Genomic DNA, 20,066 nt, shown 5'->3' on the forward strand with positions numbered 1-20,066 from the left:
AAATGAGACAAATGTTCTAAGATAGAGTACTGCTGGCACATTTGAGGAGAAGCTCCTAAGAGTACTTTTTTCTGCTTTGACAGCATACAAAACCATCTTCGAAATCTAGTGGGCAAGGACTTTTTAGTCTTCTTACATCCTATTTCTCACAGAAGATACATTGCGAGTCAAACTTTCATAACAAACCCTCATCTAGCTACAACAACTATCAAGAATTTCTATCACTTTCTCTCTGTGCTTAGTACTGATCCAAAATTTCATCAATAGAGCTTTATTCCTAAATCTGTCCATCTGTGGAACACAATACTGTAGGGCTGTTTCTGAGCTGACTATAACATGGCTATTTGCAAGTCTAATATAAATAATTTTTTTTAACTGATCTCTGGTATAATTAAACCCTTCCCAAGTTCCACTGTTACTGATTGTCATAGTGTTGTCTCACCATCTACCTAACACTCATTATCCCTTGTCCTTAAGTGGCCTCCGGGGCTTGATATGTGGTTGTAATAGAGTATGGACGCAGGTATGGCAGCAGCAACAGCCAACATATGCAGATACTGAGCTATGTGCGAGGTGACTTCATAATGAGGAAGAAAGAAAGATATAAAAAAACAAAAAACATGAACCCTTGAGGGTAAAGACTGGACAGACGTGGTACACAGGTTGCCCGAGAGTGATGGGAAAAGTCTTGTGTTAAACATGGCTCAGACAGGGACGGAGTACCATGTTTTCAACACTATAAATTCTTGTTAAGAACATTGGAGTATTAGAAGACTCTTAAAGAAGAAGCAAGGCATTATTCTGGAAAGCACCTGTAAATAAATGTCTGTTGCTTTAACTGAAAAAAGAATTCCTTCTTTGTCTTTGTTTCTTTGCGATTGTCTGCATACAACGTGTGGGTCTCAAGTAAAATAAAAAACAAAAAAACTTCTGTGTGGGTCTTGCAAGTAAAATAAAAAGCAAAAAAACTTCTGTCTATGATTGACTTGTCCACCAAATTTGTCATAAGTATTCAACAGTCTTTATTCATTTTTTTTTTTTTTTCCTTCTTATATTCATATTGTAAGGGAATTTAGGAAACGGTGGCATTTCAAGATCTGGATTCTTGTAAATGTCCAATTTGATCGGGTTTCTAATCGTTTTTTATTTTGATCGGCACTCTGCATATTCTGGCAGTTCACATTAGCTGCTAGTTGAGTCCGAGCAGACATTTAGGAGAATCCGGGTTTTAATGCAGTTCATTGAGAAGAGGTGTAGTCACTTTGGTGATCACCTACCCGAATCACATCTGTTAGTAGATGCGATTCTGAATGGCCTTCATACTCCTCAAACCTTAACTGCCATCACAACCAAAATCAGGATAGTGGGAAGATAGGAGTATGTTAGAGTTATTCAGCAATTTTGTATGTCTTACCAAGGCGTGCATATCAATGAAATGGTGGGGGGGGGGGATTAAATTAAAAAAAAAAATAAATAAAAATAAAAAAAAAACGGAGAAATTATGATCGAACATCTTTTTCTAGTTAAGTCTGAGGTGTTTCTTACTAACCCTAACCCTAACCTTAACGTTATAATTCGAAGAGTAAAAAGTGGATCTTTTGTTTACTTTCAGCATCCTCATAACTCTTGCTTTCCTTATTTTTGTCCTTTAGTCCTCATATTCCATGAGCGATTTTTCTGACAAAAGTATTACATTATACTATCATGAACGGCACCCATCTAAACGGGTGTATACGTTTCGTGTTTTGTTTGTGACGTGTCCTTAATGTGTTACTAATGTCTATTAATGGTTCTTCACTTTCTGAACCGTGCTCGTCTATTTATGTTGTGTGATATGATGTATATATGCACGTTTTATGTTCCATGTCAGGGGGGTGTCATGTATCCAACATACCTTATATTCACTGGTCCATCTGGAATTCATCTTCTTGGAGGGGGCTGGAACCTGTAGGACGAAAGACCTTCACTCCAAGACGATAATTGGTTTTATTTGTTTTTATTCACTTTCCCAGATGTCGACGTAGATGAACATGGAAAGTGAGTTCTTTTCTTGTGGTCTGTAACAGTCTCCATTGAGAGACACGTCACCTCCCTCCCAAGGGGAGGGGGGGCAATCCTTAACTCAACCGCTGTTAACCATGTTCAAATTCCAACTTCAAGTCATCTCTAGCTAACCTGAGCCACGTGACTCGCACGTAGCACCAATCAGCTGATAAGATCTTCCGGTAAACTTGTCTCTGATCTAGCTTTGTTATATTTTGACAGGTTTTATGAAAACATAATCATATCCATCTCTTGTTTATCTCTCCAGTTAGATAGATCAAGAGGGACAGATAGCTAGATTGATAGATAGATAAATAGCTACAAAGTTAGATAACTTATTCTGTTCTACCTACTCCATAATAAAAGGGGAAAGAATCGTTGTTTTCTAGGTCAGAATCTATTCCATCATTGGAAAGTTTTTGACCTTGAAGTATTTTATTTTTCTTAATTCCTTACATTAAGAAGTTATAAACAAAAAAAACCCAAAACACGAAGCCTGTTGAACATTGATCTTATGTATGAACTAGCGAGGGGTACCCGGCGTTGCCCGGGTGTTTGTAGGTGTGTGTGGAAACTCCGGGGGTAGGGAGGGGAGTTAAAAAAAAAGTATGAGGATCGAACCCGAACCGTTGAGACAAAGTTGTAAATTAAAGTGTGAAAAAAAAAACGTGTGACGTTAATCATTGCCCCACCGCGAGATGCTAACGGAAACACGTTTGAATTTATTTAATTACTTGGATTTAGCAGGTGCCCGTTTGAACGCTTTTTTTTTCCCCCAAGATGTTATAGGAAAAAGACTAACCCACATGCGGCGAGCGAGCAAATTAAATAGACAGGCGAGCTTAGTTGTTAACTGTGAGATATTACGATTTATATGTGATATAAAAAAATTTTAAAAAGTTGTGAAGCGACTGACCGCTTCTCTGAAAAAACCCTTTTGTAGACATACAGAAAAAGCGAACACATACATACATTTTCGCTTTTATATTTATAGATGATAATTTGACCTTATCAGTAAACGTCATTTTTTACAAGAATTGATAAGTTTTATTGACGGAAAATATTTTTCATGATTGACCAGTGTCATTTAAAAATAAAGTGTTTGGGGTTTTGTTCAGAATTCCTCGTATATTAAAAAAACAAAAATAAAGAAAAATCTGTATGATGTATGTATCTGTGGCAAAACGAAAACGTATTCCAAAAATCACATAAATTGATCAAGTAGTTTTATTTTTAAATAAGATCAAATTCTATGAGTGTCTTAGGAGAAACTGTCTCGCCTGCCATATTTTTTTTTTTTAACTCGAAAATCAAAAAAAAAAACGAGAGATATTTAAACAATTTATGTAATGCCTACGAATTCCTATTTGTTTAAAAATGATTTTCTATAGAAAAATAAAACTGCTTGATCAATTTATATAATTTTCGGAGTATGATATTGTTTTATCAAGGGTACATATATCATGCAGATTTTTCTTATATTTTGTATTTTATTCTGGATATGAACCAATCTTTGTTGCAAAACTTTTTGAAGTAGAAGAATGTCAGTGGTGACTTTTAAGAAGGCAGTTTAACTTGCATGAATTTGCTTCCTTTTATTTTCCTTCCCCCCCCCTTTTTTTTAAATTTTAAATCTCTTTTGAAGATTTTTTTACCCCAACAACGTATCTATTTCCATTTAGTAAAAATTTTATTCGTACTATTATCAGCAGAAATTATTGTTTTAACCTTTTTGCTTTCTTTTTTTCTTATTCATGTCCCAGAATTCCTTGCAAGATCTTGGTGGTATGATGAGTCATGTGATCACCAGACTTCGCCTCAGCCATTTGTATGATGATAAAGAAGTCTCATTAGGCTGCGTAAGTAATATGGCCGTAAAACGTAATCAGTCTTTCTACAAAAAAAAAAAAAAATAATAATACTTTTTTTTTAAATTATAAAAATCAAGGTTCTTGTCCAGAATTCCTCCAATATTAAAAAGCAAAATTTGCAAAAAGTCTGTATGATGTACCTGTGACGAAACAAAAATATTGTACAAAAATAACGGAAATTGTTCGGTTAGCTTTATTTTTAAATAAGAAAATTAAATTTTATAAATAACAGGAGTTGCTGCCTTGTCTGCTATTTTGAAAGCAACCTAAAAAAAAAAAAAAAAAAAAAAAAAAAAAACAGAAACAAAGGGAGATAACTTAATAATTGCAACTTGCAAGATTCATGTTGCAATGCCTACAAATTTCCATTAATCACTTAAAAATGATTTTCTTTATAAGTATAAAAATCATTTGATCAATTTACATATTTTTTTTTTAATGATATTTTCGTTTCGTAATAGGTATGTACATAATTCAGATTTTTCCTAGTTTTTATTTTTTTAATATCTGGGGAATTCTGGACAAGAAACCAGAATTAATACATTAATAAAACTTGTTTTAATTTACCAATATTATTTACAAATGTATACAAAGTGGATGCAGGTGTGTAAAATAAATAAAATAAAATAAATAAATAAAATTTTTTTTTTTTTAAGTTTAAAACGGTATTTTCCATAAGCAGATAAGTGGAAAATTCTATTATTACACTGTGTCTTTACTTCATTATTAAATTTGGTTTTCATAGTAAAAAAAAAAAATGCTTGATAAATTTACGCAATTTTTGGAATATGATGTCCACATTCCGTGACTGTTACATATGTCCTACGGATTTTTCTTTCTTTTTTGTTTTTTTATATAGGGGGGAATTCTGGACAAGAACCAAATTGTTAAAAGAAATATTCAATTTTATCATTATTTTTATCTGTTTCTCCAGATTTCTCAGTGGGTGTGGAGTCCTGACAGCATTGAATCAATGGTTGAGGACTTCTTGTTACCCTTTTTACAAGCAGCAGCTCTGCTTCAACGACATATTTTTAATGAAGATCTCCCACTTGCTAGAGTAAGTTGGAGGGTTTTTTTCTTTTACTCGTTCTATATTTTTTTTTTTTGTTTTTAACAATTGTTTTTTTTTGTTTTCTTTTTTTGCATCTGTATTTTTCTCTGTATCTTGTCCTTCACATTTTTCCATGTTTCAAAAATTTATTATTTTTCGCAATGCAACCTGTTTTGTTATGTGCTTTTTTTTTTTTTTTACAACACCACCCGTTCTATATTGTGTTTTTTCCCCATCACTATCTATTCTCTATAGTATTTTTCTTTTTTTTTTTTACCACAACACTAGCTGTTATATCTTGAAGACAGCTCCGGTCCAGAGAAAGTGACAGAAATATTTTTAACTCTTAATGATTAGTAATGGCAATACACCATTTGAACTATTTTCTTGTCTTTTGTTACAATCTTTAATAAATAAGTTTTATTTATTCAAAGATAAAACCCCTTGCCCTGATGTGCTTCTGAATGAGGAAGCGTCTAGGGAATATATTGTATGTTGTCAATGGAACCCACATCCATTTTTAACTGTTGTTTATTATTGACTAGCGGAGGGGTACCCGGCGTTGCCCGGGTGTTTGTAGGTGTGTTTATGGGGGGCAGGTAAGTAATAACCCTGTTTAAATATTATAAAAAAGACTGTTAAAAAAAATCGTCAAAAACCAACAAAAAAAAAAAATGTCAATAATAAACCTGTCAGATCGAACCTGCAATCTTAAGATAACAATGCTGTGTGTATGGGGGGGGGGGTAAACTAAAGAATAAGCGAAGTAATAACCCTGTTTAAATTAAAAGAAAAAAAAAACTTTGCCCGGGTGTTTAAAGGTGTAAAAGAAGAAAAAAAATAGTTTTGGTCGGGAGGCGGGATTGAACCCGGAAGCCTTGACGCGGGACGCGGAGGTGGAAACAAAAGCCAACCACTTAACCGTCTCGGCCACAAGTGAGAGTAATTGATTAGCGTGTTAAGTTAAGGCTTGTAAAGTGAGTGAAATAGGTTTGATTGACAGACGCTAAATGAGGTCATCGCGGGAGCGTTACGATGACGTGGCAGTATTTTTAGTTTTCACTTCCCCAATATGATGGGGGGGAGCAGCTCCCCATTTAAAGGGGATTGTCTAAATCGAATAGCAATTGTCTGATATAAGGAGAAACTCCACATTGATCAAAAGCTGATTGCTTTCTGGACGTTTCAGCGTGAAAGCTCACGAACCGTTTGAATTTAGTTTCGCTGTATTTATACTAAAAAAGCCAAACAGACGACAGAGCAAAATAGCGCAAATCTTATAAAAGTCGATGTAAATAAATCTAGATGCGACGTGCATTCGCAATTATTATTTAGACAGTATATAAAACGTTCTAAGACCTAGTAACCCCTTCGAAATGCCGGCAAAAAAAGCCTTTGCGAGACATACACAAAATGTCACACACATTTTGCCTTTTATATATATAGATTATTATTGTCTTCATTTTCAGAGTTCATCCGAATTCACTCACCTTTGTACCTACCTCCGGCTTGGTTCCAGTCGTCCCAACTCTCCATGGGGTGCAACTGCATCAGCTAGCCCCGGGGAACAACCTTCCTCCTTCAAAGCTGATAGTTTTGTGAAGTTTTCAGTTCCAGAAATTCTACCCCTCACCAGGTCCTGGCTCAACGAACTTGCCATAGCCATTGATTCGAACCGTGCTTTTAAAAACAAGGTAAGTCCGGCTCCCCCCCCCCCTTCACACCATCACCCAACTCTATCTACGCTATCCTTTTATAAAGAACTGTTTTTATCTACCCAACGCGATGTAGTTGTTTACGAAGAAACTAAAATTTTGATCGTCTGCAGCAGTCAAGAGGGAATAACTTATGACATGATTACTTCAATTAAAGGGAAGTAATTAAATAGTTATTCCCTTGAGTTTGTTAATGTTTATAATTTAGTGAATAAGGTAAAATGTATCGATTGTAAAAGTTTGCAGTTAGGTCCAAAAATTCAGTACACAAAGTTAAGACACCTGGAATGGACTCGGTTTAGCTACGAAACCAAATGGAAATAATTTATTTCAAAATTATTTTCTTTTTAACACTTCTCGTGATATCATGAAACAATAAAAAATATAATAAACTTTGGTTTCATAATTTTATTGAAGGTAGCTACCTTGTTTTATGATACTCTAGCGGGGGTGCCCGGCGTTGCCTGGAGGTGTCTGCTTGGCCGAAAAAAAAAAAATAGTAGGCTGGCAGGCTCGAACCCATGACACGAAGGTGGAAAAGAAAGTGAAAGAAAACCTGATATCTTACCGCTACGCTATGACACGACAGGAAGTGAAAAGCGTTCAAATATAGCGATGTCGATCAAAAAGCTGAATTGCAGAAATGGATAGTTAAGTGGATGAGTTTACTTAAGCGCAGAAATGAACGTCTGGCTGCAGACCAGTTAAGCTTCCTGCTTTCTGCATTTTTATTTATTTGTTTCCCCACGATGTTGGGGAAAACCAGCTTCCCTCAAAAAGGGGGGCTCTGGCAGTGTCCAAATGAATAGCAATTGTCTGATATGAAGGGTTTCTCTCACATTGATCAAAGCTGATTGCTTTTCTGGACATCCCGGCCACGATACCCAGGTAAGTTGCTTTGCTTCGATTAGTTTTGCTTTATTTATATGAGAAAAACAAACATTCGAAATCAGGGATTTTTTTTAAAACTCGATCAAAATAGCGACGACGTCCATTCACAAATCGGAGATATTAAAATCTAGAGAGTATAAGGAAAGTTCTCCAAAATAATAACGTTGTCGAAGCCTGGCGAAAAAAGCCTTTCTTGGACATATACAATATGCAAATTCATGCCCATTTTGCCTTTTATATTATAGACTAGCGGGGGTACCCGGCGTTGCCAGGGTGTTTGGAGGTGTGTGTTGGTGGGGGGGGGGTTAGATAAAAACAACCCTGTTAAAAAGAAAGAAATCATTGGTCGGGTGTTTGGAGGTGTAAAACAAAAAAAAAAAGTTTTAGTAGAAAGGTAGACTTGAACCCTGAACCTTTGACGCGGAGGTGGAAAGTAAATGGAAAAAACCCTGCAACCTAATCATCTCGACCACAGGAACAGATGAATTGATAAGCGAGTTAAATTGACGTTTATAAAATAAAATTAGCAGGTGCAAGAAAGTCGCCTGATGTTTGACCTAGTTTTGCGCTGGAAACAAGTTTCTGTTTTCCCCGCTACGTGGCGATCAAAAAATATCTCGAAAATAGCTTGTAAAACTCGGGTAAATTAAAGATAGCTGTGACGCGAGTTTAGTCTTAGATATTATTATTTAGACAGCATATAAAAGGTTTTAAGAAGGAGCGAGCCAACCGAGAATGACGGCCAAAAAAGCCTTTTGTAGACATACAGAAAAAGCGAACACACACACATACATACATACATACATACATTTTCACTTTTATATATGTAAGGTGTAAAAGAAAGAAAAAAAAGTCCTTGTAGGTAAGTAGGCACAAACTCGAAGCCTTGATGTCAATAGCCTGATAACTTGCCACCACGTGAGAATGGGTGAAATTAAACAATTAAAAGTTATGTGACAGGTGTGTGAATTTCATGAGGTCAAACATCACGCCATAGGGGAAATGAAATTCCGCACTTAACTTTTGCTGCGAGGCAGTTTTTTTTTTTTAGTTTCCCCAAGTTGTTGAGGGGAAAAACAGCTCTACGTAAAAAAGGGGAGTGTCCAAATGAATAGCAACTATCTGATATGACGGTTTTCACCGCATTGATCAAAGCTAATTTGCTACCTGAACGTCCCTGGTGGGGAAGGCTGGGAATCGCCTTCACGTCATCAGTTTCACTTTATTTATACTAAAAAGCCAAACAAACATGTGACACAACAGAATCACGCGGATTTTATAAAAGTCGATCAAAATAAATCTAGACACTATGTCCCTTCACAAATCGTAGATATTATGATCTAGGGGGTATGTTCTAAAAAGTACCCCCCCCCTTCCAAAGAACCCTACCGAAAAAAGCCTTTGATGGACATACAAAAATGTGCGTACCGCTTTTGCCATTTATATATATAGACTAGCGAGGGGTACCCAGCGTTGCCCAGGTGTTTGGAGGGGGTGTTAATTAAAAGCTAAGAATAAGCAAAGTAAAAAAAGAAAACAGAAAAACGAATCTGGGCGATGGGGGTGGGTGGTAATCAAAACATCAAAAAAAAAAAAAAGTAACGTAAGGCAAATGAACGATGTTAAGAAAAACGAACGTTAAAAAAAAAAAACATGTGAAAAATGGCTTAAATAAGCCTGTTTTGATATTAAAATTTAAAAAATCGGTGGGTACCCGGGTGTTTTTGGGTGTGTGTGGTCGGTCGGGGGGTGTTAATGAAAACCTAAGAATATGCGAAGTAAAAAAAAAAAAAAACAGAAAAACGAACGTTGCGTGAAAAATGGCTTAAATAATACTGGTTCAATATTTAAATTTAAAAAAATCGAAAAACAAAAAAAAAGACATCTCGCACAACGATTCAAACCCAAAACGTTTAGATAACGAACCAACGCGCTAACCAACTGAGCTAACATGACGTACATGAAATTTAGTCAGTTCTTCGACTATTTAAACTAAATCAGGTCATGTCGTCATCTGACGCATGCGTAGAAGCGGTCGTCGTCACGAGAGGACAGATTTTGTTGACCCCTCCCCCCTCTGTCGAAAATTGTCGATTTCGGGGCGAAAAAAATTAACGTATTTGGCCAATTTTTAGATATTTTTCAGGCGAAGGATGGAGCAAGTGTTCAGTCTATCGAAAGTTTTTAGTGGACACACATACATACATACACACATTTTCGCTTTTATATATATAGACTAGCAGGGGTACCCGGCGTTGCCCGGGTGTTTGGAGGTGTGTGTGCTGTTAAATAAAAAAGAAACCGGTGGCGGGGGGTGGGGAGGGAGTTGTTAGGATCGAACCCAAAGCCCTGAGGCGAAGTTTGAAAATAAAATCGGCCAGCCAGAATGAGTTACTGAAAGATATTTGAATTTATTTAAGTAAGAACCAAATTTACAGGTGCGCGCACGGAAGTCTTAGAGCGTTACGACGACGACGTAGAGGTCAATGACCAGGTTTGTTTGTTATAAGCGAAGTAAAAAAAAAGAAAACAATGTTAAAACTTAAGCGGGGGGGAGGGCGGGTAATCAAAACATTGAAAAAAAACACAAAAAAAAACTAACATAAGGCAAACGAACGATGTTAAATGAAAAAATCGAAAAAAGAAAACAGAAAAACGAACACGTGAAAAATGGCTTAAATAAGCCTATTTCGATATTAAAATTTAAAAAATTGGTGGTTACCCGGGTGTTTTGGGGTGTGTGGTCGGGGGTGGATAAGCGAAGTAAAAAAAATAAACATAAAAACGAACGTTACGTGAAAAATGGCTTTAATAAAACTGGTTCAATATTTAAATTTTAAAAATCGGAAAAAAAAAAAAAGACATCTCGCACCACGATTCGAACCCAAAACGTTTAGATAACGAACCAACGCGCTAACCAACTGACCTAACACAACGTACATGAAATTTAGTCAGTTTTTCAACTATTTAAAGTAAATCAAGTCATGACGTCATCTGACGCATGCGTAGAACTGGTCGTCGTCACAAGAGGACTGTTTTTGTCGACCTCCCCCCTCCCTGTCGAAAATTATCGATTTTGGGGTGAAAAAATGAACGTTTTTGGCCAATTTTTCGATATTTTTCGAGCGAATGATGGAGCTTCAATATGATACAGAGTTTGTGAATTTTCGTTGTGTCTGTCGAAAGTTTTTAGCGAACACACATACAAACATACATACACACACATTTTCGCTTTTATATTTATAGATTATTTATGAAAAACATTCTAAGAACTAAAAAAATATATATATTAAAGAAAACTTTATTTACAGAAATGTAAAAAATAATTTTTAAAAATTACTTCCGTATGAATCTATCTATATCTATATAATACTAAAACTCTGTTGTTCTTGGTTGTTTGCTTGCGCAATATTCTCCTCCTCCTACTACTACTACTACTATGCCTCCTCTTCTTACTACTATTATTACTTCTCTTCTTTACAACTACTACTATGCGTCCTCTTCCTCCTCTTACTACTACTACGCCTCCTCTTCCTTAACCTACTATTACTACTACTGGCTGACATGTATTTTCCCTACTACTACTCTAAACAGAACGACTCATAGAAATCTATCTATATTCTTTTATTTTCATTTTAATATACTTTCATAGAAACGTTTCTGTTATGTCACAAAAAAACAATTTTCTTTACGTCACAAGTGTCATGCTCATACATTAATTCCATAGCTTATATAATATACTGACCCTTTAGGGGATGTTTTGCAACTATTCTGTATTACAACTATACTGTCGCAATTTTCTCGCAGATAAATCAACTTTGACCTGTTGACAACATATTTTTTTTTTTTTTACTGTGTACGTTTTCAGCGGCCTAATTTTTTTTTTTTTTTTTTTTTTTGGTTTATCCAAATAAACAATTGTTAATACTTTCTGCATTTTTTTTTTTTTACATCGTTCATTTCCGTATTACGTTTGTTATTTTAACGCAATTTTCTTACAAAATACTATTATACAATGTATTGTTTTACTGTGTACGTTGTCAGCGACCCAATTTTTTTTTTTTCCCCAACGTTTAAATTAATAGATATTTCAAAATTTGAATTTAACATTAAGTATTATGGTATCTGTTCAGGGCACATTTACCTATAAGTATGCCAAACCACTTATAATTCAATGGCTGTAAGTTTTTTTTTTTTTTCCAAGATTAAACAGTTATAAACAGAACGACTCATAGAAATCTATGTATATTCTTTTTTCATTTTAATATACTCTCATAGAAATGTTTCTGTTATGTCACAAAAAAACTATTTTCTTTACATCACAAGTGCCACGCTCATACATTAATTCCATAGCTAATATAACATACTGACCCAACGTGTCACGGGTAGTCTAGTATATTTTAAATATTAAAAAATAAATAGAAAAGTGGCTTGCCTTTTTTCTGTTCTTGGCCTTCGGGCTGGGATCAGGGTTTAGTATCTGTTCTGGCAGATACTGCAAGCAAAGACCATATGTGGGGGCAACCTCACATATAAGACCTTGGTCAATGTAGGGGAAACCCTTTATACCAATTGTCACTATACAGATCCCCTATTCTCCGGGGAGTTGGTCCCCATTTCCCCTTCACTCCTCACTTTAAAAATCGGCCTTGTGCCTGATTTGCTCAGTGGGAGAGCAAATAAATAGCCTGTTGTTCTTGGCCTTCGGGCTGAGATCGAAGTGTAGTATCTGTTCTGCAGATGCTGCACTTAAGATAATTTGTACCAGTGGTCCCAACCAGAGTGCCCTCTTTTTGCTTACTTATAGAGGAGCTGGTTTTTACCCCACATTAAAAATAGCCTCATGCCTAATTTGGTGGGGAAGCAAATAAATTAAAAAATATTTATAGAAATATAAACTATAAAAGTTTAAATTACTTTTTTGAAATAATATATTTTGGTACTATTTTACAATTGTCATTGTTCTGAGGGAGACAACTCTCTTTTACTTAGATCTACAGATTTCTTTAAGAGCTTATTGGAAGTTTGAAATCGCATCTATTATGTTTCTCTTTGTCTATCTGTCTATTTCGCTTTTTCTTAGCAATTACTGAGCTGATCTGGCTAAATTTTTGTATTTATCTTTGTTATAAGGTACAATCAACTAAATATTATGTTATTCGTTCAATGCACAGTTAGGGATTCATAGGGATCAATCTCCACAATGTTACATTTATTCTCACTTTTTCTCTGAAACTACTGGCTGATCTGGCTGAAATTTTTTATGGACCTCTGTTATAAGGTGCAGCCAATTAAGTATTATGGTATCCGGTCGATGCAGTTAGGGATCAAAGGAGATCAGTATTTAATGCAAAAATGAGTACAAATTTAAAAATTCAACCATCGGTTTTGCAGAAAGCACTTATTCTAAGTCAACGGGCTATAACTTTTTGCCCGTTTTTTTTTTTTTTTACAGGAGCTCAAACCTTTCTCTTCTGCATGTCAACTCGAATGAGAAAAGTTGGAAAGAGTTTTTTTTTTAAATCACAATAAAATAATTTTTTTAAAAGACACTGAGCATCTTGTACAAAACCTTACTTGTGCAGGTTGTACCTTGTTTTGGCAACCTTCACTTGGCCCTGGTTGAGTGTTACCCCACTCTTTCAGGGAGAGTTCAGAGCTTGCCATGGGATCTTCTTGACATTGGTAAGGATGTTAAATCTGTTGTTAGTTTGTTTCTTGGATCAATTGTTTAACTATAATTCTACAGCACAGAGACAGATAACATGAGTTGGAACAATTACATTGAAGGCATTGCCAGGGCCACTGCGAGGAAGGTGGGCTCCCTCTACCGTGCTAGAAAACTACTAACACCCGAAAGTATCCTGTACCTCTATAAGGCAACCATTCGCCCATGTATGGAGTATTGCTGTCATATTTGGGCTGGTGCATCGGCTACTAGTCTCTCGCTCCTTGACAAGGTTCAAAAGAGAGTCGCAAATCTGATAGACTCTGAACTGGCATCTAAGCTTCAGCCTCTGTCCCATCGACGAAAAGTTGCATCCCTCTGCCTGTTCTACAAGTATTTTAATGGTGAATGCTCTAACGAACAGCAAGCACTTGTGCCCCTACGACGTGAACACCCTCGACAGACCCGATAGGCTCCAAAATCCCACCCCCACACTGTAGAGATCCCTAGAGGTAAAAGATCTTTCTACTCCAGTAGTTTCTTCCCCAGAACCGCTAGACTTTGGAATTCCATTCCAGGTCCCTGCTTCCCCAACTGTACTGACGTGCAGAAGTTCAAGTGCAACGTGAACAGACATCTTGCTGCCCAAATCCCTACATAGTGCCCCAGTAGTTGTTGCCCCTCATAGTAGCCCCCTACACCAAAGTGGCAATGTGCCTTGTTTGGGGTGAAAATGTAATAAAAATAAAAGAAGAAAACTTTGTTTTTTTAATGTATATTTATCATTTACTTGAAACGTAAATCAGTTTGTGTATAATAATTATAATAGATGTTTTTTTTAATTTTATATATATAAAATATTTTCCCATTAAAAGAATTCTTTTAATTAAAAAATTTTCTATTTTCATATAAAAGTAATAAATTTCAAGCTCAGTTAATGTCTTTTCAGAGCATATATAGTGTAATATGATAGCTTTCAAAGTTCCAAAGATCAAGCTTCCTCAATTGGTAGTTTATTACATTTAAAAACTAAACTTATTACAATATTGTTTCGTTTGCAACTCATAAGTCGGCAAAATTATGTCTTTGTCGCATTTTTAGTGGCTTACTCCTCGGATATATTCCTTAAAAAACAGGAAAAAGCATTATTTTGAACAACTTACATGGTTCAAATAACCAACATACACAGCCAACATTCTTATTATGAAGAAAACCAAGAGAATGTTGCTTCTGTATATAAGTTGTTCAAAATAATGTTTTTCCTCTGCTTTTTAAGGAATATGAGTAAGCCACTAAAAATGCAACATAGACATAATTTTGTTGACTTATTGCAAACGAGAGAATACTGTAATAATTTTAATTTTTTTGAAAAGCTACCAACTAAGGAAAATTGATTTTTGAAATGTGAAAGGTATTATACTGCACACACACACACACACACACACACATATATATATATCTTCAAGTACTATCCTAAGCCGTGAATGGGGCAACGGACTTACTAAGTAGATATAAGTCCTTCTCACCTTTTAGTTTAGTTATTTATTTTTTTCAATAGAGAGTAGATAATGCATGTGGATGTGTTATCGGCAGCTCCAGTAACTCTCGCTTCTCCTTTTTTGTCCTTCAGTCCCCATTTCCAATGAGTGATTTTTCTGACAAACGGTGAAGAAAAAGCTGCTTTCTAGGTCAGTAGTACTTTGTAAAGCGTAGCCTCAGACGTCGGAAAACTTCTGTTTCTATGTCTATCCTTGTGGTCATGTCACTAGTAAGGGTGCTGGAGGTAAACGTTTCATTTGGGCTGACGTTACTCGCCTGATTGTCAGGGACCCGAACCTTGGATTAACCACTAAGGAGGCTGTCTTATCAACAGGTGCAAAGTACCGGGGCTGCTGTATTGCCATTTGGTGAATGGATTCTGGACCATACAGTAGTTTCTGCTAGGGCCTCTCAATGCCATACTAGTGGGTAATTGTTACGGCTTTACCTGTTCATGTGCCACAAAAAAAAAAAATTTCTTATCTTTTTCTCTCTTATTTTCCCTCTCTGTCCTGCTCCAACCAAGTCTACCGACCTGCTCCACAAACCCCAAAACCTCAATCATGACAAATATCCAAAAAAGAAACACGAATAAACCTAGAACCCCATCCACCAACGTAGACCCCTACTACCAGGTCTCCTTCTCCAACATCAGGGGTCTACGTTCCAACCTTCCAGAGGTTGAAACTCAATTACAGGAGACGAAACCGGACATATTCTTTCTAAGTGAAACTGGCACAGGGCCAACCACTTCTCTAGACGAATTCATAATTAAAGGATACTCCAACTTAACATCTAAATCTGACCCCCAAGATCGCCATGGGCATGGAATATGTGCCTACATCAAAGATGGCTTTCCATGTGGTAGGGATATCTCCAGAGAAGACCCTTTTACCTTATATGTGCTTTAGGGTTGCACTAGCTTACACCACTGCATTTATATTTGCCCTCTATCGCTCCCACAACAGTGGGGTTATTATCTTTAAGAACATATCTGAGAAAATTGACCACATTCTGTCTGCTCATCCTTCGGCTAACATTCACATTTGCGGTGACTTCAATGTCCATAATGTGGAACGGCTGACCCACTCAAATAAAACCGATGACGAGGGGAGGTTTTGTCATGATTTTGCCATTGCCTATGACCTCACTCAGATTGTTCATAAACCCACCCGTGTGCTCGGTACACCCGGTCAATATGCAAGCCTTCTAGACCTTTTCCTCACAACTTCCCCTGAGCTGTGTTCATGTTCCGTTCTATCTCCTCTGGGATCCTCTGACCACTCTGTTGTAGCAGTTAAGATAAAAATGAAATGTAATAAGTCTTCAGACGTACCTCTCCACCGTACTGTATATCGATACTCTATGGCTGACTGGGATAGCTTCCGTACATTCATATCTGACCTACCTCTGCATTCCATGTTTAAAAAGGATGTCCTCTATAGTATCAGACCTGACCGAATGGTTAATTGTAGGCATAGACCGATTCATACCATCCAAAAAATTCCACCAAAAACCTAACAGCCAGCCATGGTTCTCCCCTGAATGTGCTGCTGCCATCACGTACAGAAATCACTTTTTCCATAGCTACCAACGTAATAGATGTACTGAGACTAAAGCTGCTTTCAGGACTGCCAGCAACCACTGTAAAAGAGTAATAAAACATGCAAGAGAGCTATATGCTCAGTCTGTTAAATCCAAAGTAGCTTATCAGCGGCTTGGTTCCCACCAGTTCTGGCAAATAGCAAACAGGATCTTGAACAGAAGCGTGCGTTCTATCTCAACTATCATCAATGGACCTGAGGTCATCTCGTCAGCATCAGACAAGGTCAGACTATTTGCCAAGAACTTTGCAGCTAATTCTACCCTATGCGACAATGGCCATCAACTCCCTGTATTTCCTCCTATAACAGACAACACGCCAGGTAACATACAAATATTTGTGCATGAGGTCGCCAAGCTAATCAAGAACCTTGATTCCAGTAAAGCAACTGGCCCTGATGGCATTCCAATTATAGTGCTGAAAAAGCTCCAACCAGAACTTGCCTCATACTTACAAAACTGTTTAAGCGTTGCCTTAAGGAGAAGTGTTTTCCAGCACCCTGGAAACCTCATCAGTATGCCCTGTATTTAAGAATTCAGGTGAAAAGTCATCTCCCTCTCAGTACAGACCAATAAGTCTCCTGTGTGTCATGAGTAAGTTGTTGGAATCCATATTAAACAAGGAAGTAGTCAACCACCTCAGCAGAAACAACCTTCTTAGTGACATGCAATATGGTTTCGACTCTGCAAGATCTACAGCAGATGTGCTAACGGTTATATCATATAGGATTAGTGAATCTCTTAACAAAGGTTTCCTTTCCAGGGCAATTGCTCTTGACATATCAAAGGCCTTCGATAAGGTATGGCATAAGGGCCTACTTCACAAGATTTCCAGCTACGGTATTACTGGAAATGTTTTCTCAATCACTAAATCATTTCTCTCTGATAGGCTCATAAGAGTAGTGGTTGATGGGCAGAAATCAGAGGCCCACAGCATTAATGCTGGAGTCCCCCAGGGGTCCATCCTGGGCCCAACTCTCTTCCTGATCTACATCAATGACCTCCCTAAACACATACTTAAATCATTCGTTGACATCTATGCTGATGACACGACCATCTATGGCAACACATCAAAGGCGTAAATGACAAAGTTCTCTCTAATTCTCTCTCCTCTGATCTTGAGCGCGTGGTACAATGGGAGAAGAGGTGGCTGGTCACTTTTAATACCTCCAAAACCAAGCTTCTATCTTTACATCATCAACGCTTTGATCCCCATCTGGCTTCAATTGAAATGGATGGCTCTCGTCTTGGGGAGGCTCCATGTTTTGACAAGCTTCTGGGTTTGACCTTTACTCCTGATCTGAAATGGAACACGTACATCAAATCTGTTGCCAGGGACGCTGGAAAAATAGTAGGATCCTTCTACCGCTCCAGAAGATATCTCACTACTGATGCAATTCTCTATCTGTATAAAAGCCAAGTACGTCCAAGGATGGAGTACTGCTGCCACATCTGGGCAGGAGCTGCTAAAAACAGCCTATCATGCCTTGACAGAGTACAAAATAGACTTCGTGGTTTAGTGGGGGATGCCCTTTTCTCTTCCCTGCAACCTCTCTCCCACAGAAGAGACGTTGCGAGCCTGTCTTTGTTTTATCGTTATTTCCATGGCAGGTGCGCTCGTCTGAGCTTCAATCCCTCGTCCACCCTCGCCAATCTTTCACGAGAAACACCCGTCTGGCTGAAACTACTGTCAATAATTTTCGCCACTCTTTATCTGTGCCTAAATCCAAACGTAGATTCCATGAGCAAAGCTTCTTTCTTAGAACTGCACGCCAGTGGAACTCTCTGCTGCTTGCCTGTTTCCCACCTGACTACAACTTGGACGTCTTCAAGTCCAACATAAACAAACTCCTAACAAACCACCTCCTTAAGTAACACACTCTATCAAAACCCCCAATACTAATGATTACTACAATACTATTGTATTGTAATATTACTGTACACGCAATAACGCTTATCCCTGAGTGGCCTTCGGGCCTTGATAAGTGGTGACCCCCATGTCAAAAAAAAAAAAATATATATATATATTTATTACACCTGATGGTATATCCTGTATCTTTATAAGGCCACCATAGAGCCATGTATGAAGTATTGTCGCCACATTTGGGCTGGTGCATCTGCTACTAGTCTCTTCCTTTTAGACAGAGTTCAAAAGAGAGTCGCCAACCTAATAGGTCCCGTACTATCAGCTAGGATCCAACCGCTGTCCCATCGACAAAATGTCGCATCCCTCTGCCTGTTTCACAAGTACTTTACCTTGTGCCCCTCAATGTAAATACCCCTGACAAACCCGACAAACAGCAAAATCCCACTCCTACACAGTAGAAATCCCTATATGTAAGAAAGCCTTCTACTCTATTAGTTTCTTCCGTAAGACTACTAGATTTTAGAATTCCCTTTCAGTTTCCTGCTTCCCTGACCGTACTGACATGCAGAAGTTCAAGTGTAAATGTAAACAGACATCTTACTGCTCAACTCCCTACATAGTACCCATACAAAGTCCTAGGATGGATATAAGTAATAAATATATGATTAGTTTTAAAAAAAAAAAAATTTGAATGCTTTTCTTTCTTGAGAGGCAGAGGGTACATTTTCAGTGGCACCTTCCGTAAATAGTAAAATTTACAAAAAAAAAAAGAAAAAAAGTGCCCATGTAACTCACCCTGTTGCCTAGAATATTCATTCTATAATTCAAAATAAGTTCAATAGTTAAGGATTTTATCAAGCACACACACACACATTATTAACGCTCATATGTGCACACTCTAATCCATTTTTAAAATGTATTAATATAATTCAAAGTGTAATGCAGAGCAATTATTTTCTCTATTAAAATTTTTATATCTAACTTAGTTTAAAAGTTTGTTTGTTTTTTTTTGTTTTTGTTTTTTTTTGTTGCAGGTGTAAGTTTGGGTGGGCACATTCAATGGTGAAGTTTGCACAAAAAAATGTACCCATGTTATTGACAATATTTCCTAGATCAGTTTCCCAAACTTCAGGACATCCTGGAGCCCTCCTTGAGCAGGGCAAAGGTTTTTCATGGAGCACTTCAAGATAATTTATAAAATAAATATGAAAAAAATTTAATTTAAATTGCAACACTAATGATAATGTTTACAACCATTTTTTGTTTTTGATTAATCAAAAATTGTTGCAATTTTTAATTTATTTATTAACTTATTTATTTTTCATGAATCATCCTGAAACTATTTACACCTGTAGTTATGTATCATATCTCTTTCCAAGTAAAAAAAGATCAATAATTGAATGTCTGCAGTCATTTAATTTTTTCATATAAAGCATTTAAGAAAGGGCTTCCGAAGCCTTACTCATGGAGCCCACTTTGGGAAACCCTGTCCTAGATTATGTATTCAAAAATTCATAATGATTGGTTCATTAAGTTTAGGAGATTACTCCTTGTATGTATGTATGTATGTATATTATATTTGTCAGGTCATGTCATATACTACTGGTACCATGAATGTTTCTTTTTAGAGCACAATTGAAGCATGATACTTGACTTTGATACGTTTAGCTTTAATTCAAGTGATTATGTAAAAATAATTTCAGTGGTTATTAAATACTTTTTTTTATAAGTTTTTGGTATATGATTTGGCCAAGGATTGAACCCTGGTCTACCAGCCGACTCTTACCATTATGTTGAACGGAGATAATGCCAATGA

At 36.7% G+C, this 20,066-nt stretch overlaps 1 protein-coding gene across 2 annotated transcripts in view; it reads left to right on the top strand.

Moving 5' to 3' along the window:
* Window positions 1-20,066, top strand: part of LOC145263788 (E3 ubiquitin-protein ligase UBR3-like) — a 181,947-nt gene that overhangs the window by 154,386 nt on the left and 7,495 nt on the right. For both annotated transcript variants that reach the window (XM_080120843.1, XM_080120844.1), the window contains exons 32-34: window positions 3,807-3,902; window positions 4,849-4,974; window positions 6,438-6,662. In XM_080120843.1, the coding sequence (XP_079976969.1) occupies window positions 3,807-3,902; window positions 4,849-4,974; window positions 6,438-6,662 (447 nt within the window). The remainder of the gene's footprint in view (window positions 1-3,806; window positions 3,903-4,848; window positions 4,975-6,437; window positions 6,663-20,066) is intronic.

The sequence above is a fragment of the Euprymna scolopes genome, chromosome 39 (genome assembly GCF_053919585.1).
Source record: "Euprymna scolopes isolate OS-2025 chromosome 39, ASM5391958v1, whole genome shotgun sequence".
Taxonomy (NCBI): domain Eukaryota; kingdom Metazoa; phylum Mollusca; class Cephalopoda; order Sepiida; family Sepiolidae; genus Euprymna; species Euprymna scolopes.